Source organism: Phyllobates terribilis, unplaced genomic scaffold, assembly GCF_046119375.1.
Source record: "Phyllobates terribilis strain yellow unplaced genomic scaffold, ASM4611937v1 Scaffold_2__4_contigs__length_985480577, whole genome shotgun sequence".
Taxonomy (NCBI): domain Eukaryota; kingdom Metazoa; phylum Chordata; class Amphibia; order Anura; family Dendrobatidae; genus Phyllobates; species Phyllobates terribilis.
In genome coordinates, this window is record NW_027362762.1 from 933,198,281 (window position 1) to 933,223,757 (window position 25,477).

At 49.6% G+C, this 25,477-nt stretch overlaps 1 protein-coding gene across 5 annotated transcripts in view; it reads left to right on the forward strand.

Moving 5' to 3' along the window:
* SON (SON DNA and RNA binding protein) overlaps positions 1 to 25,477 on the forward strand; it is a 133,771-nt gene that overhangs the window by 40,209 nt on the left and 68,085 nt on the right. For all 5 annotated transcript variants that reach the window (XR_012303143.1, XR_012303149.1, XM_073668351.1 and 2 more), the window contains 2 exons: positions 1,631 to 15,049; positions 15,363 to 15,529. Coding sequence is in view for 3 of the 5 variants with exons in the window: in XM_073668351.1 (XP_073524452.1) it covers positions 1,631 to 15,049; positions 15,363 to 15,529 (13,586 nt within the window). In the remaining 2 variants the exon portion in view is untranslated. The remainder of the gene's footprint in view (positions 1 to 1,630; positions 15,050 to 15,362; positions 15,530 to 25,477) is intronic.

Genomic DNA, 25,477 nt, shown 5'->3' on the forward strand with positions numbered 1-25,477 from the left:
TTTGGAATCAAGTAGTTTGTACGTTCTCCTGAGTTTTGTTCTATATATTAGTTCTTAGATTACATGCTTCCTCTTTTTGTTTCTCCTTTTTCTCTCTAGTTCTAAATGCTGACATTTTTCTTTTTTTATTGCTTTGAAGTCTTCATGACATAAGCCAATTTATCTGGATGTTTACCATATTTTTCTGATATTAAGGCCTCCCCCACCACCCAAATTTGGGAGGAAAACGGAGGTGTGTCTTATAATCCGAAGGTAGCTTACCGGGGGCAGCTGCGGTGGAGCGGGGTCACAGAAGGCTGGCGGTGGAAGGAGTGGGGCGATGCTGCGGGCCCTGGGCTGGGAGGTTGCTGACCCTGGGCTCTCATAAGATGGCGGTAAGCAGAGTCCCCTTCCCATTGATTTCCCTGTGGTAGGCTTCAGGAAAATGTCTGCCTCCGGTGGCACATGCGCAGTTCGAGATCTCAGGCAACTATTTTCCTGAAGCCCACCGCAGGTGGCTCCACTTACAACTGACATCTTGTGAGAGCCCAGTACCCGCAGCCTTGCACCTCCAGGACATCCCATCCTTCTATCCTAGGGCCCACAGCATCGCCCCTCTACTGCCGCCAGTCTCCTGAAGCAGTGACCCCCCCTCCACCTCTGAATTCCCCACCCCGGTAAACTGCTGTACAGTCGGACTATAAGACGCACCACCATTTTATTTAAAAAACATTTTCTTCCTATTTTCCTCCCCAAAATTTGGGATGCGTCTTTTAGTCCAGTGCATCTTTTAGTCTGCAAAATACAGTATTTTTATTGTCTTTGGATCTTTATTTAGATATCTTGCTATTTCAAAAAGGGATTTTTCTGATATTTAAAAGTGTATGCTTCCCCAGGCGCCCCAAACCGCCACCATGTATTTATTAACCCTTTTATATACTTCCTAACAAGTCCCATTTCGTAGCTTACTGATTTTTGAATATAATTAAAATCAATTTTGTAACTGAGCTTGCAATATGCTTCTTAGTGAGTGACTGACTAGTTTGGGGACTTTGCTTTCTCCAGACTAATCAAATTATCACGCCCCCTTCGGGCATAAGTGACATGATTTGCAAGAGCGGCATCACTGCCAACTATTTGCAGATCTCCCTGACAATGCACAATAAGCCGAGTGTACACTCACCTATGACTGTAGCAGTGATGCAAGACACAGCCAACCATTACCACTCACAGTTTGAAAATCTGCTGGCTGAGTCTTGCGTCTTTAAATACATGGTGGGTTGGGGGGCTTGAGGAAGCGACCGATTTTTCCTTTTAAACTTAAAGCGGTTCAGAATGTTTGGACCCCCAACATTCCCGAAGAGAAGGCTCCGGAGCATGGTAGCACTCCTAGTGGGTAATTTTACATAAAATTTGCCGCTCCTGCCCAGCTGTTATCTTGTATAGTGGCTCAGCCCTACTCGCTAAAATTGGGGTAAGCTTTTTACACCATACACTGCTCCTGGATGAAACTGGAGGGAGAGTGGGCGTAGGAAATTCATCAATGTCTAGTAAGAAAAACCTCTATCTTTATTTCAAGTAAATCACACTAAAAATGATAGTCTTTAAATAGTTGGTTTTCTTAATACTTTTTTCCATATTTTCTTTCCAGCACCTGAAAAGGACAGCGAATCAAAAGACTTAAAAATGACAGACTTAAGTTCGGATGATGAAGGGAAAAAAGATTCATCAAAGAAAAAGTCAAAAAAGCACAAAAAACACAAGAGTAAAAAGAAAAAAAAGAAAAAGAAAAAAGAGAAAAATGAGAAGAGGTCCAAATCTACTTCAAGTGTTGAGGACCAAGAGAATGCAAGTTCAGAAATAAAGTCTGCTTGGAAACCAGTTGTTTCACCTCCAAGAGAGCAAGACAGAATTAATATTTTGTCATCCCAAACCGTAGAGAATGTAGATGCTCTGCCTTCACTGGGAGTTCAAGAAAATGTGGATTCTGTGAAAGAACAACCCACTGGGCCCCAGTTAGATATTGATTCTGGGTTTTTTGGTCCTAAGTGTCCAAATGAAATGCAGTTTTCAGTTTCTTCAAATAATCTCCCTATCCGTGAAGTAGAAATGGCAGAACCTTCTAAAGGCCTGGATATTAATTGTCAAGAAAATAATGAAAACGTGAAATGTACTGCTAAACAGAATGAAAAACTGCATACTAACTGTGAAACGTCTGAAGCCCTCCAAAAAGAAATATCTTTGCCGAACCCAGACTTGGTACATTCAGAAGGAAAAACTGTTGAATTGGGGGAAAATAGATTAAATTCTGAAGGAAATAAAGATGTCCTTAAACAATCTGAGAATATATCATCGTTTCCATTGCCGCCACAGACTGAATCAATTAGTGCTAGTCTATCAAAATCAATAGCAAAATCACGATCAAGGTCGAAATCTTTAGCAAGAGAAATTCGATCAAGGTCTAAGTCTTCGACAAAGGTGCCAAAGAAACAAACTAGCTCTAAGTCTCTTACTAGACAAAGATCACGTTCAAGCTCTGTTGTGCGAAGGCACAGGTCCCGATCCAGCTCAACTGGCCAAAGACGGAGATCAAGATCCAAATCTCCAATTAGGCGAAGACGATCGCGGTCTAGCACTCCTGTGCGATATTCTAAATCACCAATAAGGAGTTGGTGGTCAAAGTCAATAAGAAACAGACAAAGGTTTGTGTCAATTGAAAGGAGACGAAGGTCGAGAACAAGGTCCCTTGGAAGGAGACGTAGGTCTAGATCAAGGTCATCTGAAAAAAGACGTAATTCAAGGACAAGATCCAGTGCTAAAGGAATAAGATCAAGGTCACGGTCAGCAAATAGAAGAAAATCAAGATCGACTAGCCGTAAACATAAACTGCGTTCAAGATCACCAAGTAAACGAAAATCGAAATCTGTGATCAGGACTCCCTCAAAGTCTAGCTCACCTTCTAAGAAGCGGAAATCAAAGTCTGCCTCTCCCCTTAGGAGGCGTAGGTCTAGGTCTCGTTCACCTGTACAAAAACGTAGGTCCAGATCAGGTGCAACTTCCAGAAAACACAAGTCAAGATCTGGCTCTTTCACAAGGAGACGCAGGTCGAGATCTGTTGTGATTTCTAGAAGACAGAGATCTAGGTCTACCTCCAGAAGACGCAGGTCAAGGTCTCCCTCTACCTCCAGAAGACGCAGGTCAAGGTCGCCCTCTACCTCCAGGAGGCGCAGGTCGAGGTCGCCCTCGGTTTCCAGGAGGCGCAGGTCGAGGTCGCCCTCGGTTTCCAGGAGGCGCAGGTCGAGGTCGCCCTCTGTTTCCAGGAGGCGCAGGTCGAGGTCGCCCTCGGTTTCCAGGAGGCGCAGGTCGAGGTCGCCCTCGGTTTCCAGGAGGCGCAGGTCGAGGTCGCCCTCGGTTTCCAGGAGGCGCAGGTCGAGGTCGCCCTCGGTTTCCAGGAGGCGCAGGTCGAGGTCGCCCTCGGTTTCCAGGAGGCGCAGGTCGAGGTCGCCCTCTGTTTCCAGGAGGCGCAGGTCGAGGTCGCCCTCTGTTTCCAGGAGGCGCAGGTCGAGGTCCCCCTCTGTTTCCAGGAGGTGCAGGACGAGGTCCCCCTCTGTTTCCAGGAGGCGCAGGTCGAGGTCTCCCTCAGTTTCCAGAAGGCGTAGGTCGAGGTCCACCTCCGTATTCAGAAGGCGCAGGTCCAGGTCCACTTCCAGAAGGCGCAGATCAAGATCGGCCTCCATAAGACGCAGGTCAAGGTCTGCCTCCAGAAGACGCCGGTCAAGAACAGGCTCAAACACTAGGAGGCCTAGGTCTATGTCTGGTTCAGGTGCACAGAGACAAAAGTCACCATCTCATTCTGCAAGCAAAAGAAAGTCAAGGTCTGCTTCAGTTTCAAGGGAAGACAAATCCACATTGCTGTCAACAGCTGGTAAAGTCCAGTCTGGGTCTGTAATTTTGAATTCAAAATCTGTGGAAAGTGAACCTACATTGCAGTCCAAAACTGCTGCGGAACAAGTGACACCTGGAAGCATGTCAATAAATGAAAGACTGCTTCTCATCTCTGAATCCTCACTGGAATCACTTGGTCCAAATAAATCTACAGTAAAAAACCATGGTGACATGAAATTTCCTGATGTGACTAAAGTGACTGCATCAAAAGACAGTTCCTATCAGTCAAAAACCAGTTCACCAGTAGTAATACTGATGCCATACAAAGATAATAGTATAGACATGGAGTTGTGTCCAGTGGAACAGAGTATTTCTTCTAATACTGCATTTAATGAAGACATTTCTATAGAATGCGACATGGATATCGAGCCAACCTCTTTAACACCCACACATATTGATTGCATAGAACAGTCTTCAGAAATTGTAATTCTAGCTGAGAACTCTAAAACCTATGAGGTTGAGAGAGCAAGAGATCATGCAAAGGTGGTAGATCTAAGGACCTTTGAGCAGCCAGAACAAGATACTTTAGGCATTGGTACAGAAGATGGAACTGTGTGTAAATCATTTGGACTATCACTGCTGGCAAGTTCTTGTACCGTAGAGTCACCAGAATATAAGAAATCTGAATTGTGTGAAGAGATATCCATGGTTGTTCCCTTAACCGATTCCTTGTGTCACACTAAACCTAATGTGGAAGGAAAACCTGAATTTGCTTATAAAGGTTCAGAGTCTGCAAGCAAAACGATCACTTCTCCAAACATAAAATTGTCAACTACTGATCCTTTGCCAAATTGTATAGAGATACTGCAAGATTCTGAATCCATCAAATGCATTCAAAATGCCAGCACTGAGGCACCAGTGATAAAATACCTCTCTCAGAAACATACCGTTTCTGACCATCCTATCCCCATAGATAAGCAAGACGACATACCGGAATTGCATGCAGAAAATCAGATGGATTCTTCGAAAAGCTCTTCAAGTGACCATATTACTGATGAAGCAAAATCACATTTTTCCCCAGTAACTTGTAATATCGAATTGGATTTATCATACAAGAAGCAGGAAAGCATCAAGAACAATAGTTTAATTTCAGATAAAAGCCAAAATGTTCCCATACTTGCTAGTCCCAGCAGTAGTATTACCCCGAATATTTTGAAGCGCATCGGGGAAGATTCCTCTTCAAGTATGTTAAATGATGATTTTTCCCACCAGAAAAGCACTTCCAATTTGGAGCCCTCAACCTTGGATGAAAATGTAATAAAACAAAGTTGCTTGAAAGAAAGGCTTGAAATGCAACCCATAGATCATGAATCTAATTCAAAAAAGAAAAGTAAATCCGAAGAGGAAGTTCTGGAAGCTAGTCAGTCCAAAGCTGATTCTCAAAGAATGGAGTTAGAACAAATTGAAAGCAGCCTTACTTCTGAACATAGTTTATCCAACTGTCCAAAACAGAATTCCAGAAATGACATGTGTACACCCAATGAAACTGAAAATGGCAGTGCACCCAGCTGTGTTAGAGATAAGGATCTTGTATTAAATGATTATAATTTGAAGGAAAAGGGTGATGAGAAATTATCACTCCCTATTAAAAAGACTGTGGAAGTAAAGCAGACTTTATCCACTGTATCCATTAGTGACGATCTTGGTAGTGCTTTTCAAGTTGAAGAATCTAAAAACTTGCCGGTGTCCTCACCTTTTGGGATGAAGCTTGTGAAGTCTTCTCAGCTGCTCGAAGATGAGCTAAATGTGCACAGCTTATTGAAAGGAGAAAAGGTGTCCACCGCTGAGGAAGAAAAGTCTGCCTCTGAAATTGTTCTTCGTGATACTTCACTTTTACCTAGTGTAGATTATCATGAGATTGCGAAGTCTAAAGAACCAGCTACTAATAGTGTAATGCCTTTAACTGATTCCACGAAACAAAAATTGGAAGACCAAAGACAGGAAGTAATTTCAAACACAGAATCTGATTGTAAAGATGTTCATCAACCTCCTTTAAGCAGTATGAATGACGGCTGCACTAAACTTGAGGCAGACAAGATCTTGCATGGCGTTGCTGCTCAATTTAAGAGTTCTAACAGTAGCCAAAATATTGATGAAGTCATCTGTCATTTAGAAGAAACAAGTAGTAAATCAAGAGAGCAGAGCTCCTTTGTTTTGCGTGATGAAAAATGGGCTAATAGTCATCAATTTAATAATGAGGAAGCAAAACTGGGGACTCAGAAAAGTTTTTCAATTACAAAGACTGATCAAAGACATTTTTCTGGTGACTTAATGCAACAGACAGACTCTGTTTTCAGTAAGCACACCGATCGTGAATGCTCCACTAAGAATGCAGATGATGTAGTAAATCTAAATGCAGCTATTGATGACCACAACAGCCATGAAAATAGTGTTAAAGAAGGTTCATTCCAGTCATCAACAGAAGATAAGCAAGCTGAATTAGAAACACTAGATCAAAGTTCAAAGGCCGAACCTGCTTATAGTGGTTTCAGAAATATTAAGTCCTTGGAAGATTCCAAGTTGTCCCCTAAGACCTTTTTGCATGAGACAGGGAAGCTATCTGTTAGTTCTGTGCCAGTTCAATTCAAATTTAGCAAAACCTTCAAGACTCTTGGTGTCTCTCAACTATGTAGCACATCTGAAGACTCATCCGATGTAGAGATTTCTAAAGCTAACACATCTTCGGGTATTCTCCGTAGTGCCACTGCATCTACATCAGATACTTCAAGGTCTAGTTCAAAGGCATCTTTGGAGTTATCAAGTACTCAACATACTGCAAATATTGGTGTAAAATCGAAGTCTGGTTCCACTGAGTCCTCACGTGATAAATCAACCGAGCCCTCACGATCAGACAATCAGTCTAGGCATCTTTCTGAGAAGGACCTTTCACAGGCTGATAACCTCCAACCTGCAGATGATTCTGGTTCTAGTACAAAGCACACATTTCCACACATTAAGCAGCGGCAGTACCGATCAAGATCTGTAGCTAAAGCTAGTCGGACACCTTCTGAAGATAGGGGACATGCCTCCCGTTCCCGATCTAAGTCTATTTCCCGAAGACAGCGTTCTGGTTCTAAATCTTCATCACGGAAAAAGAGGTCCCAGTCAACATCAAGAAAGAAAAGTTCGCACTCTAAATCGGACAGAAAAAAACGCTCCCGCTCCAGGTCAAGAGGACGAAAAAGGCGTTCACAGTCAAAGACCAAGGGCAAGAAGAAACGATCCACTTCTAAATTGTCAGGAAAAAGAAAACGTTCCAGATCAAAATCATCTGAGAGGACTGAGCGTTCTAAATCTTTAGCAAAGCAGAGGAGCTCACGTTCGAAGTCAAAAACTCGAAAAAAGAAATTGTCTAAGTCACCAGAAAGGAAAGGCAGGTCACGTAGTAGATCAGAATCAAAGAGAAATGTACACTCCAAAACGAGTTCTACAAAGCGATCTCGTTCTAAAACTCCAAACCGCAGGAGAAAATCGCATTCTAAATCATTGTCATCAAGAAGTCGCTCGCGTTCAATGTCTGCCCCTTGGAAACACTCAAAATCTTCATTACGTAAGAAACGCTCTCATTCCAGTTCAAGATCAGTGACACCAAGAAGACTTTCCCGTTCAAGAAATAGGAGGCGTTCTTTCTCAAGATCTCCAGCTCTGCGAAGTTCTTCAAGATCACGTTCGCGGTGGCAGCGTTCCAGATCTCGTGGACGATGGCGACGTTCCCGTTCTCTTTCAACCTCCAGGCGTCGCTCTAGGTCAACCTCTAGGCTTTCTTCTTCTCTATCAACTAAGAAACGAAAGTCATTGTCACCTCTTCGTAGGAGGCGATCACGATCACAAAACAAGCAGAAAGAAAAGTCTCCTGTAAGTAAACGCAAGTCCATCTCACCGCCACCACTGTTACAGAAGAAAAGTGCCTTGTTAAAACCAGCAGGTTTTAAGCACAGCATTGGATTAAAATCTCTTATTCAGAAACAGTTATCCCAAGCTAAGTCACAAGGATCAACTGGAAAGTTGCCCAAGGAACAAATACCTTTACCTAATATACCAAGGAGAGCACCGTTACCACTTTTTTCTTCTAGAGGACAAGCTTCTATGTCTAATATGAGTGCTGTTGGACATATCTCTCTACCTAATTTGGCTGAGGTGCCTCTACCCAGTATGTCTGCAGGAAGTCGCCTTCATATGCCTATTGTACCACCTGCAGAGCCACTTTCTGTGTCCAGCTTAGCTGCTGAAACTCAGTTGTCTGTTCCTGACCTAACAACTGCAAACCAATGGCACATGCATGATATGTCTGCTGGACCATGGTCTGTACCTGATATTGCTGCAGGAACCCAGTGGTCTATGGGAGACTTAGGAGCTGGTGCCCAATGGCCGATGTCTGATCTAACAGCTGGTTCACACTGGCCCATGCATGATATGACCGTTGGAGCGCAGTGGTCTATGCCTGATCTTGCTGCTGGCACACAATGGGGTGTCCCCGATGTAGCCACTGGAGCACAATGGGCAGTGCCCGACTTGACTGCTGGAGCACAATGGGCTGTGCCTGATCTCACTGCAGGGTCTCAGTGGGCCATGACTAATATGAGTGCTGGAGCTCAGTGGGCTGTGCCAGACTTGGCAGCAACAGCACAATGGACAGTGCCTGATCTTACTGCTGGAGCACACATACAAAGGGCTGATTTGGCGCCAGAAGCTCAAGTCCCAGGCTCAGATCTTGCGCCTGAAGCACAAGTTCCTGGTTCTGATCTTGCTGCTGAAGCACAAGTCCCTGGATCCGATTTGGCTGCTGAAGCACAGGTGCCTGGGTTTGACATGGTAGCTGAAGCTCAAGTACCACCTGAACATGACTTTATTTCTGAAGAGCATAATATGATGCCTGATGTAGCTGCTGAAGCCTTGGTGCCAGTGGCAAGTTCAACAATTGTGCCTGATGTTGCCGCTGGAATTCCATTACCTGATGTTACAGCTGCTGCACAGATGCCTGTACCTGATGTTGCTGCTACAGTACATATGCCAGATGTGGCGACAGAAGCTCAAAAGCAAATGTCTGACTTTGTTTCTACGCAGGCCTATTTGTCTTTGTCTCCTGAACAGTCAGTTGAGGATTTACACTTTAGAAAGCCTGTTGCATCGTCCGAACATCAAACAGAATCCAATGCATGCAATGCTTTTGAGCAGCAACCATCACTTGAGTCCAGCATTAATACTTCACAGAACTTAAAAATTGAAGAGACTTTATCCTCTGAGCAGCAATTGCCACTAAATGATAAAATTAGCTTGGGGGACAAAGACGACCTACATTTAAATCAGGAGCCAGTAACAGATTTACTAATTAACCTCCCACAAGTAGAGCCTGCCATGGACGCTGAATGTAATCAAAGTAGCGAAATGTGTAGGGCATCTGATGTTCCTTTCGCTTCCTGTGAGAGTTCTGATTACACTGCCCATTCCATATCTGTGGAGTCAATTGCTACAAAAGAAAAGGGCTCAGATGATTTCTTACAGTGTGAAGCCAATGAAAACTATAGTAACATTTTTGTTGAACCCCAATCTAGCCCTATCCAAACAATATCTGTTGAACCCCAATCTAGCCCTATCCAAACAATATCTGTTGAATCCCAATCTGGCCCTGACCAAACTCAACCAGTTGAAACCCAATCTAGCCCTAACCAAGCATCATCTGTTGAACCCTATGAGGAGGGTGAAGCCAATGAAAACTATAGTAACACTTTTGTTGAACCCCAATCTAGCCCTATCCAAACAATATCTGTTGAATCCCAATCTGGCCCTGACCAAACTCAACCAGTTGAAACCCAATCTAGCCCTAACCAAGCATCATCTGTTGAAGCCCAGGAAAACTATAGTAACATTTTTGTTGAACCCCAATCTAGCCCTATCCAAACAATATCTGTTGAATCCCAATCTGGCCCTAACCAAGCATCATCTGTTGAACCCTATGAGGAGGGTGAAGCCAATGAAAACTATAGTAACACTTTTGTTGAACCCCAATCTAGCCCTATCCAAACAATATCTGTTGAATCCCAATCTGGCCCTGACCAAACAATATCTGTTGAATGCCAATCTGGCCCTGACCAAACTCAACCAGTTGAAACCCAATCTAGCCCTAACCAAGCATCATCTGTTGAACCCTATGAGGAGGGTGAAGCCAATGAAAACTATAGTAACACTTTTGTTGAACCCCAATCTAGCCCTATCCAAACAATATCTGTTGAATCCCAATCTGGCCCTGACCAAACAATATTTGTTGAATCCCAATCTGGCCCTGACCAAACAAAACCAGTTGAAACCCAATCTAGCCCTAACCAAGCATCATCTGTTGAAGCCCAGGAAAACTATAGTAACATTTTTGTTGAACCCCAATCTAGCCCTATCCAAACAATATCTGTTGAATACCAATCTGGCCCTGACCAAACAAAACCAGTCGAAACCCAATCTAGCCCTAACCAAGCATCATCTGTTGAAGACCAGGAAAACTATAGAAACATTTTTGTTGAACCCCAATCTAGCCCTATCCAAACAACATCTGTTGAATCCCAATCTGGTCCTGACCAAACACAACCAGTTGAAACCCAATCTAGCCCTAACCAAGCATCATCTGTTGAACCCTATGAGGAGGGTGAAGCCAATGAAAACTATAGTAACATTTTTGTTGAATCCCAATCTGGCCCTGACCAAACACAACCAGTTGAAACCCAATCTAGCCCTAACCAAGCATCATCTGTTGAACCCTATGAAGATAGTGGCCAGGCTCCACTTGATCTAACAAACTCAAAGACTGACTATTTACAGGTTAAGCTGTATAATACTTCTGATCATACACAGTCAGAGGAACTGTATACTGTACGCACAGTTGCAAACCCTGACCACTTATTACAGAATGAATCCTCTCTTAATTCTAATACCACACTGGAAATTAATTCTCACACTATTTCTAACCTCAAGGAAATTGGAGCTTGTAGTCCAAACCTTTCTCAGAAAGTGGACCTCACTCTCCCACCTGAACATGTAGCTAGTCCAGAACAAACTCTGCTTGTTGAACCATTTGCTAGCCCTGACCACCTTCCGTTAGTGGAACCCTATATTAGCCCAGTACATCCTGAGTTGGTGGAACCCTACACCAGCCCACAGTGTTCCGTTTCGTTGGAAATGTCTATCAGCCCAGACCACCCTCAGCTTGTCGAACCTTATGCTAGTCCGGACTTTCCACAGCTAGTTGAACCATATACTAGCCCTGATCGTCAACAGCTAGATGAACCCTACCATGACACAGAAAACCCACAGGCTTGTCAACCTTGCAGGAGTCCTGTCTTAACTGAAAATGCTGGCAGTCATACTGTAAAACCTGATCTGTGTTCTAACTCTGGCCAAACTTTAGCATCTCCAACTGTGACATGCCCACAAACTAATTGTGACATTGTTTTACTGAATGAGCCAGATATAAATACGGACTCATCCAGTACTAACTATTCAAAAGACAAAAAAGATTATTTTCAACTGCATGAATACTCATCAGAGACATTAGTGGTACCTAAGAAACAAGAGATGGTTGACTCTGATAATCCTCAGTCCAGTAAATTAAATACAAGTGTATCTCTACAAGAGGTTCCTTGCCCTAATCTTATTACAGCTTATTCGTTAGAAAGCAGTTTAAGTCCCAAGGAGACAATTTCAGAAGAATATTCTTTTGCAGAAAAGCAGTCAGAAGAAACTTCTATAGCATCTCATTTGGAACACTCTACAAGCCCTGCCCAGCTCTTGAGTAAACAGCCTTGCTGTCCTCACATAATTAACCAAGCGGAATCGTTTTCCATCACCGACCCCAAGCCTCTTAATTTATGCACTTCACCTAATGGTACAAAGCTTGATTCATCATATGTTAACACCAGTGAGGAGGTTCTGAGTGAACATCATGTCGCAGATGAAGAAAAATTTCAGTCAAAGGAATTATGTTGCATTGACGAAGTTCTCCAACCACCTAAACGCTTCAGTTCTGAACAAGAGAAACTGTATAGTATAACAGATCAACATCAGGAAAACTTTAAAAGTCCATCTATGCTACACACAAATAATCAATCTCTTAATGATGATCATGTCCCGATACCAGAATATGAGCACCCTTCTGCTGAGGACACAAACGAAGACTTCGACAAGAATTTACACGTTACCGTCTTGTCAGATACCATCGTAAATTTGCATAGTGGAGAACCATCTTGTGCTATCATGCCTTCTCTAGACCAACATGAACATGAAACTATTACTGAGCCTTTTCACTCAGAAGAAAGTATAGCTTCTGGTTGTGATTTTCCCGACAAATTGCTTGTTACTGAAGTCGATAAACTCTCGGACAAAGCTCCTCCCAGCCCCGATGCAGTCTTGCTTCATAAAACTCAAAGCTATTGCTCTTCTCCTTCAAAGGAACTTTCTGATTCCACCAATACTATTGTTCCAGAACATTCTTCTAATACTGAACACAGCATATCCTCTGAATATTCTGTCAAAATCAACCAAAGCCTTGACCAATCTGTTAAAACTGATGAGACTCCTAGCACTGGTGTTTACCAATCGCAAGAAATATCTGCTGACAAATTTGTTGAAAACACATTGCCTACCGAAAATTCATCATTTCCACTAGATTTGACATGTGTAAACCAAGATAAACTACTTTGTTTGACTTCTAACCAAGCCACTGACTCATCTGTCGAATGTATAAAGCATAAACCTGAGAATAATGAGGAATGTATGAAAACTAATAACCATTTTACAATTACTCCACCAGACCTATTGCCTTATGATTCTGATCAGCCTACAGATACTTGTTGTGGACCTTCATCTGAGCCAATTCCATTTAATTCGCAACCACCACCAGAACTTCTACCTTATGATTCTGAGCAACCTGCAAACTCTTTTCTCAGTATTTCAGATTATTCTACTGAACAAGGTTCTTCAGTTTTTCATGCACCACCTGAGCTATTACCCTACGATTCTGATCAGCCCATTGACTTGCATAATCAACAACCACAACCTACCGAAGAACTACTGGTCCATGACTCAACCACTATCCATCATGAACCCTACAAAGCTTTAGATCTGCCTTTAGTGCAATCTGGGGAAAATTTTAGTAACAGTGCGTGCTTAGACATACATGAAGTACCAGAAAAATGTGAGCCTTGCAATGAAGCCGTTTATCCACAACCGAATTTTGTAAAGGAAGTTTCTTCTGAATCTCCTTTGACAGAGCACCTGTCTCCTTCAGAAACTCTACAAGAACACTCAGCTCCTTCTCCAGTTGTTGATTGTACCCAAGAGTATCCAGGTTCTTCCTGGTCTTCAACTGATGAAAACCATTTTGTTCAACAATCTGTAGAAAATGAGAAACCAGTTGTGCAGCTAGATTTAGGTTCAGACAGTACAGAATCTCTAATTTCCAGGGGTGAAGAAAAAACAGAACAAACTTCTCTAACAAATATTTCTGACACTTCTGAAGAACAGTGCACTTCCAAGTTAATGAACACTTCAAAATCTGAAACATCAGTAGTTTTGCCATTGGTGCAAGATGACATTTCTTTGGAAACTACAAAGCAGAGTTCACCGCCCAAGTCCCTGACACTTGCTGAATGTCCACAGTCTCAACCTGCGTCTATGAATACAGATCCCATCTCAGAATTGAAAAGCAGACCTGAACATTCACGCTCAAGATCCCGAGACAGAAAAAAATCTAGATCTAAGTCTGTTTCAAAAAATAAACGTTCTCGCTCTAAATCAGTAACCAAGACGTCACATTCTAAATCTCTGGTGAAATCAAGAAAAAGCAAATCTCGCTCAGCTTCTACTGAAAGCAATAGACGATCTCCTGTAGTAAAAAGGAAGGAATCCACACATGGGGTGCGCAAAAGATCTTCAAGGTCAGCTTCTGTCGAAAGTAGAAGGCGGTCTCGTTCTGTATCATTGTCTCCTAGAAAGCGTTCGAAGTCCTCTTCTGTTGGTCGCAAGTGTCATAGGAGGCACTCTCGATCGCCCTCTGAGATTCGTAGGCGGTCTCGTTCACCATCAGTCCCGAGTAGGAGACGATCTCAATCATTGTCCCGCAAGAGACGCTCCCGTTCATCTTCTGTGACCCACAAGAGACGCTCCCCTTCACCTTCTGTGACTCGCAGAAGACGCTCAATTTCAACTTCGCGCAGGAGACGCTCCCCTTCACCAACTGCATCTCGTAGAAGACGCTCCCCTTCTCCACCTACCACTCGCAGAAGACGTTCACCCTCTGTCACTCGCAGGAGACGCTCTCCTTCCCCTATTGTCACTCGCAGGAGACGCTCTCCTTCCCCTATTGTCACTCGTAGGAGACGCTCTCCTTCCGCATCTGCCACTCGTAGGAGACGATCTCCTTCTTCTACTCGCAGGAAGCGTTCTCGTTCACCATCTGCACCTCGCAGGAGGCGTTCTCCTTCACCCTTTACCACTCGCAGAAGACGCTCTTCTTCACCCGCAACTTCTCGTAGGAGACGATCACCATCACCTGAGTTTCGCAGAAAGAGATCCCCATCATTGTCTGTATCTCACAATCGGCACTCCCGTTCTCCATCTGTACCAAGAAAAAGACGATCTCGTTCTAAATCTGCCTCCCGCAGGAGAACGTCTCGGTCCGCTTCTCAGAGGAAACGCTCCCGTTCCATTTCCTCCCCCAGAAAAAGAAGGTCCAAGTCTAAATCTGCATCAAAATCACCGACTGGCAAACAGGCAAAGTCTGATCATTCTCAGAGTCCCTCACAAAGTGATCTCTCACGTAAGAGGAAAACACGATCACGCTCTTCATCGAGGGACAAGAAAACTGTTGAAAAGAGAAGAAAAAGGTCGAGCTCTAAAGATTCTTCGAAAGATTACTACAGCGCCAAACAAAGGCGGAAAAGTCGAACACCTCCAAGACGGAAAAAGTCGAGATCTCCTGGCAGAAGGACAAGCGTATGCAAATCTCCAGTAAGGAGGAGACGATCAAGATCGCCTATAAGAAGGAAGAGTTTCAGTAGGTCTCCCATTCGTCGAAAGCGATCAAGATCTAGGGATATGTCTATGGACTCTGCCAGATCCCCTAAACGTCTGACGGACCTTGGTAAATATGCTTTGATTTCTAATTCTGACTAACTGTTCTCAATTACTACCAAGCTTGAAGGGGTGGAAATCTACTTTTTTATATGTTCCGCTAAATATTTGTAGAGTCTGTGACCTTGAATCTCCACCAATTGACAATTTATAGTGTGCTCTGGGGACAATATCTGTCCGGTGCTAAAGAAATTAGAGATCTAATATGAAGCCTCTTCTGATCATTAATAGACTCTGATTTTGTCTCCTATGTTTTCTTTGAAAAAGATGATGAATGTTTCACAATGCGAGTACTATAAGTATGTACCAATTTACCTTTTCAGACAAAGCTCAACTTCTGGAAATCGCCAAAGCTAATGCAGCTGCCATGTGTGCTAAGGCAGGTGTTCCTTTACCGCCTAGCTTGAAGCCTATTATGACGCCAGCTGCAGGCATGGACGAAAACATTACTCATCGGACATATGGTGTAACTATTCAGGAACTTACAGAGGTTAGTAGAAGCTTATTTCTGAAACAAAGAAAAACAACCTTATAGATAGTTAAAAACATGAATCAATAGATATGACCAAATCTTGGCCTTTTGCTTGCTATTAAATAGGTTAGCCATTTAATATTGCGATGCATTGTGCTTCTGCCATTTTTTTTTTTCCTTTTTGTAAGAGGTAAAGATTTGAGATGCATTGGACATGCCCAAAAATTTGTGAGGTTTTTTTTCCCATATGTGAGAATGGGGCAATGGAAATCTAAACTTTTTGGCAGATTTTGAGGGAATTTTCACACTGGGTATCGGTCTTCCTGATTTCATTAATCCGCACTAAAAACCTTGTATATTCATGTTAAATTTATTTGGGATCTGTCTTATTGGCTATGTCGTGGAAAAAAAAAAAAAGTAAAGTGTCTTTTATTGATGCATAATTTGCCAAAAAGTCAGTTAGCCATGCTGATTAATGGCAAATTAAACTTGAAATCTACTGCAAAAATCTGATATTTGGCCTTGAATTTTTTCCATGGGTTCCTTGGAAATCTATGGCGACTAGTGTTGAGCCATACCTTCTGATATCAGGAAATATCGGATCGGATTGGATCGGGCCGATACCCAAAAAATATCAGATATCGCCGATTCCGATACCGGAAACCAATGCAAGTCAATGGGACACAAATATCGGAATGAAAATAAACCCTTTCTTTCCTTGTAGGTTAATTCTACATGAAGGAAAACAACTAACAATAATGTAGAATGTATTGGGGGAGGTGGTTGCCCAAATCGATGGGAACAGTGCTCACAGTAAAACATGAAAAGCCGGCAATTCAGCAGCGGCATACACCGGTACTCGACAATTTATAACAGAAAGAATAGAGCTTCACACATAGATTAGATAGATAGAAACATGTCAGTCACATATATATGAAGTACAGTGACAGTGTTGCTTAATGTACTTGTCATTTAGTGTAAAGGATTTATTAAAAAAAAATTAGTGTTTTCATGCACTGTCTCTTTAAAAAAGCCGGCCGGCAACTCAGCAGCGGTACCCGACAATTTATAATAGACAAAATAGAGCTTCACACATAGATTAGATAGATAGAAACATGTCCGTCACATATATATGAAGTACAGTGATAGTGTTGATTACTGTACTTGTCATTTAGTGTAAAGGATTTATTAAAAAAAAAATTGGCGTGGGGTTCCCCCTAATTTTAGTCTCTAGCGGAGGTTAAGCAGACGGCTGGGGCAGATGTTTGAAGCCTGGGAAGGGGGTAATACCCACGGAGCTTCCCAGACTACTAATATCAGCCCCCAGCTGAATACCTAGCCTTTACTAGCTATTAAAATGGGGGTCCCCCCCCAAAAAAATGACGTGGGGTCCCCCCTATTTTAATAGCTAGCAAAGGCTAGGCAGACAGCTGGGGCTGATATTAATAGCCCAGGAAGGGTGCCATGAATATTGCCCCCTCCCAGGCTAGAAACACCAGCCGTCAGCCGCCCCAGAAATGGCGCATCCATAGGATGCGCCAATTCTGGCACTTAGCCTCGCTCTTCCCACTGCCCTGTAGCGGTGGCAGTGGGGTAATGGGGTTGGGGTTGATGTCAGCTTATAATGCCAGCTGACATCAAGCCCAGGTTAGTAATGGAGAGGCGTCTATAAGACACCCCCATTACTAACCCCATAGTCAAAGTTAAAAAAAAAACACCAACACCCAGAATAAAGTCCTTTAATTGAAGTAAACACACAATTCTTTATTGTTCTAAATTAAACCATACTTACCATCACGCCCATTCCAGCTGAAGCCAACGATCTCCTGCACTAAAAATAAAATAATAAAGCAGCATCATCCTTACCTTTCCATGGTTCCCACGACAGCTTCAGCTCTGCTACATCGAGATGACAGGCTGGACCGCAGCAGAACGCTGCCATCCAGCCTGTCATCCCTCAGACACTGAGAAGCGCAGGCATGCTTGCGCTCCTCAGTGTCTCTCTGTGACGGCATCCAGATGCCATGAATATTGGCCCCCTCCCAGGCTAGAAACACCAGCCCTCAGCCGCCCCAGAAATGGCGCATCCATAGGATGCGCCAATTCTGGCACTTAGCCTCGCTCTTCCACGCTGCCCTGGTGCGGTGGCAGGGGGTAATGGGGTTGGGGTTCATGTCAGCGCCAGCTGCCATGAAGCCCAGGTTAGTGATGATGGGCGTCTATAAGACACCCCCATTACTAATCTACAAAGTGTTAAAAAGAAAAAAAAAACACTACACCCAGAAAAAAATAATTTGAAATAAAACACACCATTTTATTTAATTCTTAGTTTACTAAAAAAAAAAAGTTACCTGTCCCCGTTCCTGCGCTGATCTCCCATGCACTGCTGTCACATCTGGAGATGGTGACAGCTGTGCATGGCTGCTGGAAGCTCACGCTGCCGGGAACACGTCCGCTCCCGGCAGCGGGAGCCACTGACTGAGGTCACCGGAGTGCATTCAGGCAGCGCAGCTTCGGAGACCTCCTTTACGGCACTGCTGTACCGTGGGAATTTCTCACGATACAGCAGGGCCGTAAAGGAGCTAACCGGAGCAGCTCTGCCTGAACTCCGGCGAACCCGCTTATGCAGTGACGGGGCTGCTTTACGGCCCCGTCATTCTAGCGGCGGCAGCGGTTCAGAGCGGTCACATTCTATGTGGCTGCTCTAAACTGGAGATCATCGTGGGACACTCGTGGACTACTACGGAGGGGAAAGGATAAGGTTGTGGTTTATTATTTTATTACAGGAGATCGATGGCTTCGGGGAATTAGGTGTCTAGGTGAGTATAGGTGTAGTTTTTTATTTTTTACTTTTATTTTAGGTGGCGATCGGCGGGGACAGGTAATGTATAAACTAATTTATTGTAGGTAACCACTGGCCACCAATGAAATGTATTTAAAATTTATTGGGGACACAGTAGGGCAATTTAAATAGCAGGATCAGGCTGATGGGAACTACTGCTCCCATCGAGCTGATCCTGCTGGCACGAGTTGACGGGGGACAGACATAGGCCGATGGGAGTAGTAGTGTCACATCGGCCTATGTCTGCCTGCACGCACATACCCGCAGACATCGCACACTCGCAGACATCGCGCAGACACCGCGCACACTCGCAGACATCGCGCAGACACCGCGCACACTCGCAGACACCGCGCACACTCGCAGACATCGCGCAGACACCGCGCACACTCGCAGACATCGCGCAGACACCGCGCACACTCGCAGACACCGCGCACACTCGCAGACATCGCGCAGACACCGCGCACACTCGCAGACACCGCGCACACTCGCAGACATCGCGCAGACACCGCGCACACTCGCAGACATCGCGCAGACATCGCGCAGACACCGCGCACACTCGCAGACATCGCGCAGACACCGCGCACACTCGCAGACATCGCGCAGACACCGCGCACACTCGCAGACATCGCGCAGACACCGCGCACACTCGCAGACATCGCGCAGACACCGCGCACACTCGCAGACATCGCGCAGACACCGCGCACACTCGCAGACATCGCGCAGACACCGCGCACACTCGCAGACATCGCGCAGACACCGCGCACACTCGCAGACATCGCGCAGACACCGCGCACACTCGCAGACATCGCGCAGACACCGCGCACACTCGCAGACATCGCGCAGACACCGCGCACACTCGCAGACATCGCGCAGACACCGCGCACACTCGCAGACATCGCGCAGACACCGCGCACACTCGCAGACTTCGCGCACACACCGCGCACACTCGCAGACTTCGCGCACACACCGCGCACACACCGCGCACACTCGCAGACACCGCGCACACTCGCAGACACCGCGCACACTCGCAGACACCGCGCACACTCGCAGACACCGCGCACACTCGCAGACACCGCGCACACTCGCAGACACCGCGCACACTCGCAGACACCGCGCACACTCGCAGACACCGCGCACACTCGCAGACACCGCGCACACTCGCAGACACCGCGCAGACACCGCGCACACTCGCAGACATCGCGCAGACACCGCGCACACTCGCAGACTCCGCGCACACTCGCAGACATCGCGCAGACACCGCGCACACTCGCAGACACCGCGCACACACCGCGCACACTCGCAGACACCGCGCACACTCGCAGACACCGCGCACACTCGCAGACACCGCGCACACTCGCAGACACCGCGCACACTCGCAGACACCGCGCACACTCGCAGACACCGCGCACACACCGCGCACACTCGCAGACACCGCGCACACACCGCGCACACTCGCAGACATCGCGCAGACACCGCGCACACTCGCAGACACCGCGCAGACACCGCGCACACTCGCAGACACCGCGCACACTCGCAGACACCGCGCACACTCGCAGACACCGCGCACACTCGCAGACACCGCGCACACTCGCAGACACCGCGCACACTCGCAGACACCGCGCACACTCGCAGACACCGCGCACACTCGCAGACACCGCGCACACGCGCAGACACCGCGCACACTCGCAGACATCGCGCAGACACCGCGCACACTCGCAGACATCGCGCAGACACCGCGCACACTCGCAGACATCGCGCAGACACCGCGCACACTCGCAGACATCGCGCAGACACCGCGCACACTCGCAGACATCGCGCAGACACCGCGCACACTCGCAGACACCGCGCACACACCGCGCACACTCGCAGACACCGCGCACACTCGCAGACACCGCGCACACTCGCAGACACCGCGCACACTCGCAGACACCGCGCACACACCGCGCACACTCGCAGACACCGCGCACACTCGCAGACACCGCGCACACTCGCAGACACCGCGCACACGCGCAGACACCGCGCACACTCGCAGACATCGCGCAGACACCGCGCACACTCGCAGACATCGCGCAGACACCGCGCACACTCGCAGACATCGCGCAGACATCGCGCAGACACCGCGCACACTCGCAGACATCGCGCAGACACCGCGCACACTCGCAGACACCGCGCAGACATCGCGCAGACACCGCGCACACTCGCAGACACCGCGCACACTCGCAGACATCGCGCAGACACCGCGCACACTCGCAGACATCGCGCAGACACCGCGCACACTCGCAGACATCGCGCAGACATCGCGCAGACACCGCGCACACTCGCAGACACCGCGCAGACACCGCGCACACTCGCAGACACCGCGCACACTCGCAGACACCGCGCACACTCGCAGACACCGCGCACACTCGCAGACACCGCGCACACTCGCAGACACCGCGCACACTCGCAGACACCGCGCACACTCGCAGACACCGCGCAGACACCGCGCACACTCGCAGACACCGCGCAGACACCGCGCACACTCGCAGACACCGCGCAGACACCGCGCACACTCGCAGACACCGCGCAGACACCGCGCACACTCGCAGACACCGCGCAGACACCGCGCACACTCGCAGACACCGCGCAGACACCGCGCACACTCGCAGACACCGCGCAGACACCGCGCACACTCGCAGACACCGCGCACACTCGCAGACACCGCGCACACTCGCAGACACCGCGCACACTCGCAGACACCGCGCACACTCGCAGACACCGCGCACACTCGCAGACACCGCGCACACTCGCAGACACCGCGCACACTCGCAGACACCGCGCACACTCGCAGACACCGCGCACACTCGCAGACACCGCGCACACTCGCAGACACCGCGCACACTCGCAGACACCGCGCACACTCGCAGACACCGCGCACACTCGCAGACACCGCGCACACTCGCAGACACCGCGCACACTCGCAGACACCGCGCACACTCGCAGACACCGCGCACACTCGCAGACACCGCGCACACTCGCAGACACCGCGCACACTCGCAGACACCGCGCACACTCGCAGACACCGCGCACACTCGCAGACACCGCGCACACTCGCAGACACCGCGCACACTCGCAGACACCGCGCACACTCGCAGACACCGCGCACACTCGCAGACACCGCGCACACTCGCAGACACCGCGCACACTCGCAGACACCGCGCACACGCGCAGACACCGCGCACACGCGCAGACACCGCGCACACGCGCAGACACCGCGCACACGCGCAGACACCGCGCACACGCGCAGACACCGCGCACACGCGCAGACACCGCGCACACGCGCAGACACCGCGCACACTCGCAGACATCGCGCAGACATCGCGCAGACACCGCGCACACTCGCAGACATCGCGCGCACACTCGCAGACATCGCGCAGACACCGCGCACACTCGCAGACACTGCGCAGACACCGCGCACACTCGCAGACACCGCGCAGACACCGCGCACACTCGCAGACATCGCGCAGACACCGCGCACACTCGCAGACATCGCGCAGACACCGCGCACACTCGCAGACATCGCGCAGACACCGCGCACACTCGCAGACATCGCGCAGACACCGCGCACACTCGCAGACATCGCGCAGACACCGCGCACACTCGCAGACATCGCGCAGACACCGCGCACACTCGCAGACACCGCGCAGACACCGCGCACACTCGCAGACACCGCGCACACTCGCAGACACCGCGCACACTCGCAGACACCGCGCACACTCGCAGACACCGCGCACACTCGCAGACATCGCGCAGACACCGCGCACACTCGCAGACACCGCGCACACTCGCAGACACCGCGCACACGCGCAGACACCGCGCACACGCGCAGACACCGCGCACACGCGCAGACACCGCGCACACGCGCAGACACCGCGCACACGCGCAGACACCGCGCACACGCGCAGACACCGCGCACACGCGCAGACACCGCGCACACGCGCAGACACCGCGCACACGCGCAGACACCGCGCACACGCGCAGACACCGCGCACACGCGCAGACACCGCGCACACGCGCAGACACCGCGCACACGCGCAGACACCGCGCACACGCGCAGACACCGCGCACACGCGCAGACACCGCGCACACGCGCAGACACCGCGCACACGCGCAGACACCGCGCACACGCGCAGACACCGCGCACACGCGCAGACACCGCGCACACGCGCAGACACCGCGCACACGCGCAGACACCGCGCACACGCGCAGACACCGCGCACACGCGCAGACATCGCGCAGACACCGCGCAGACATCGCGCAGACACCGCGCACACTCGCAGACATCGCGCAGACACCGCGCAGACACCGCGCACACTCGCAGACATCGCGCAGACACCGCGCAGACATCGCGCACACGCGCAGACATCGCGCAGACACCGCGCACACTCGCAGACATCGCGCAGACACCGCGCAGACACCGCGCACACTCGCAGACATCGCGCAGACACCGCGCACACTCGCAGACATCGCGCAGACACCGCGCACACTCGCAGACATCGCGCAGACACCGCGCACACTCGCAGACATCGCGCAGACACCGCGCACACTCGCAGACATCGCGCAGACACCGCGCACACTCGCAGACATCGCGCAGACACCGCGCACACTCGCAGACATCGCGCAGACACCGCGCACACTCGCAGACATCGCGCAGACACCGCGCACACTCGCAGACACCGCGCAGACACCGCGCACACTCGCAGACACCGCGCACACTCGCAGACACCGCGCACACTCGCAGACATCGCGCAGACACCGCGCACACGCGCAGACACCGCGCACACGCGCAGACACCGCGCACACGCGCAGACACCGCGCACACGCGCAGACACCGCGCACACGCGCAGACACCGCGCACACGCGCAGACACCGCGCACACGCGCAGACACCGCGCACACGCGCAGACACCGCGCACACGCGCAGACACCGCGCACACGCGCAGACACCGCGCACACGCGCAGACACCGCGCACACGCGCAGACACCGCGCACACGCGCAGACACCGCGCACACGCGCAGACACCGCGCACACGCGCAGACACCGCGCACACGCGCAGACACCGCGCACACGCGCAGACACCGCGCACACGCGCAGACACCGCGCACACGCGCAGACACCGCGCACACGCGCAGACACCGCGCACACGCGCAGACACCGCGCACACGCGCAGACACCGCGCACACGCGCAGACACCGCGCACACGCGCAGACACCGCGCACACGCGCAGACACCGCGCACACGCGCAGACACCGCGCACACGCGCAGACACCGCGCACACGCGCAGACACCGCGCACACGCGCAGACACCGCGCACACGCGCAGACACCGCGCACACGCGCAGACACCGCGCACACGCGCAGACACCGCGCACACGCGCAGACACCGCGCACACGCGCAGACACCGCGCACACGCGCAGACACCGCGCACACGCGCAGACACCGCGCACACGCGCAGACACCGCGCACACGCGCAGACACCGCGCAGACATCGCGCAGACACCGCGCAGACATCGCGCACACGCGCAGACATCGCGCAGACACCGCGCACACTCGCAGACATCGCGCAGACACCGCGCAGACACCGCGCACACTCGCAGACATCGCGCAGACACCGCGCACACTCGCAGACATCGCGCAGACACCGCGCACACTCGCAGACATCGCGCAGACACCGCGCACACTCGCAGACATCGCGCAGACACCGCGCACACTCGCAGACATCGCGCAGACACCGCGCACACTCGCAGACATCGCGCAGACACCGCGCACACTCGCAGACATCGCGCAGACACCGCGCACACTCGCAGACATCGCGCAGACACCGCGCACACTCGCAGACACCGCGCAGACACCGCGCACACTCGCAGACACCGCGCACACTCGCAGACACCGCGCACACTCGCAGACACCGCGCACACTCGCAGACACCGCGCACACTCGCAGACACCGCGCAGACACCGCGCACACTCGCAGACATCGCGCAGAATTCTCACGCTGGGATGGCATTCTGATGACAGGCTGGATCTCAGCTGAGCTCTGCCATCCAGCTTGTCATCTTTCAGAGACACTGCAGAGCGCAGGCATTATGGGAACTTCCGATTCCGGTATTCGATATTGTAAAAGTATCGGAATTCCGATACCGCGAATATCGGCCGATACCCGATATTTCAGTATCTGAATGCTCAACACTAATGGCGACCTTTTAAGCATGCTTGGTGGGGAATTGCCACCAAATCATGACCATAACCCCTTTACGACTAATAACGGACATAGCACATCATGAGACATCTCAGTGGCACGGGAAGAGGTGCGGGTACCCATGCCATCGGTCCCCACACTCCAGAGGGCTGTGATTGGTCAGTCAATTTGACTGACCAATTACAGCTTGATCGCACAGGAGAATGAAATGTCTGCATCTCCTGACCAATTATAGCAGGAGCTCAGCGTTGCTATGTCCCATTGAGGGACTAAGTAAAAAAAAAAAAGTGAATTATTATTATTTTTTTTTTAAAATTACAAAATAATAAAGAAAATGTATTCGTGTAATATTTTTTTTTATCACTTCATTGGGGGACACAGGACCATGGGTGTATGCTGTTGTCGCTAGGAGGTTGACACTAGGCAAAAAAAGAAAAAAGCTCCTCCTCTGCAGTATACACCCGCCTACAGGCACCAAGCTCACCAGTTTAAGCTTAGTGTCTGTAGGAGGTAGACCTGGATCCTACTGATCCAACCCTGTTGTGTTAATGTTTGTTCTTTATTTTTCAGATTCAGCTCTTCAGGGTTAACAGGGAACACTGCGTCCCCTGTTATCCCCATTCTCAAGCGACCGAGAGAGCAGTGTGGCATTTCCCACAGCGCCCACTCTCGGACCCGCTGGGCAGGACCTATCCCCTGTCACCTTCAGGTGTCTCAGGGTGATTCTCGGTGGCCAGTCCTTGCCTATTCCCCACCCCAGCCCCCTCCTCGGAGCGGCCTGGGAGGGAGACGGTGGTCACTTCGGTGACCTTCCCCCAGATTCTGGGGTTGACACCGTCTCCTGCACTGTCCAGGACCGGTCAGTGCGGGAAGGAGGAAAAGCCAGG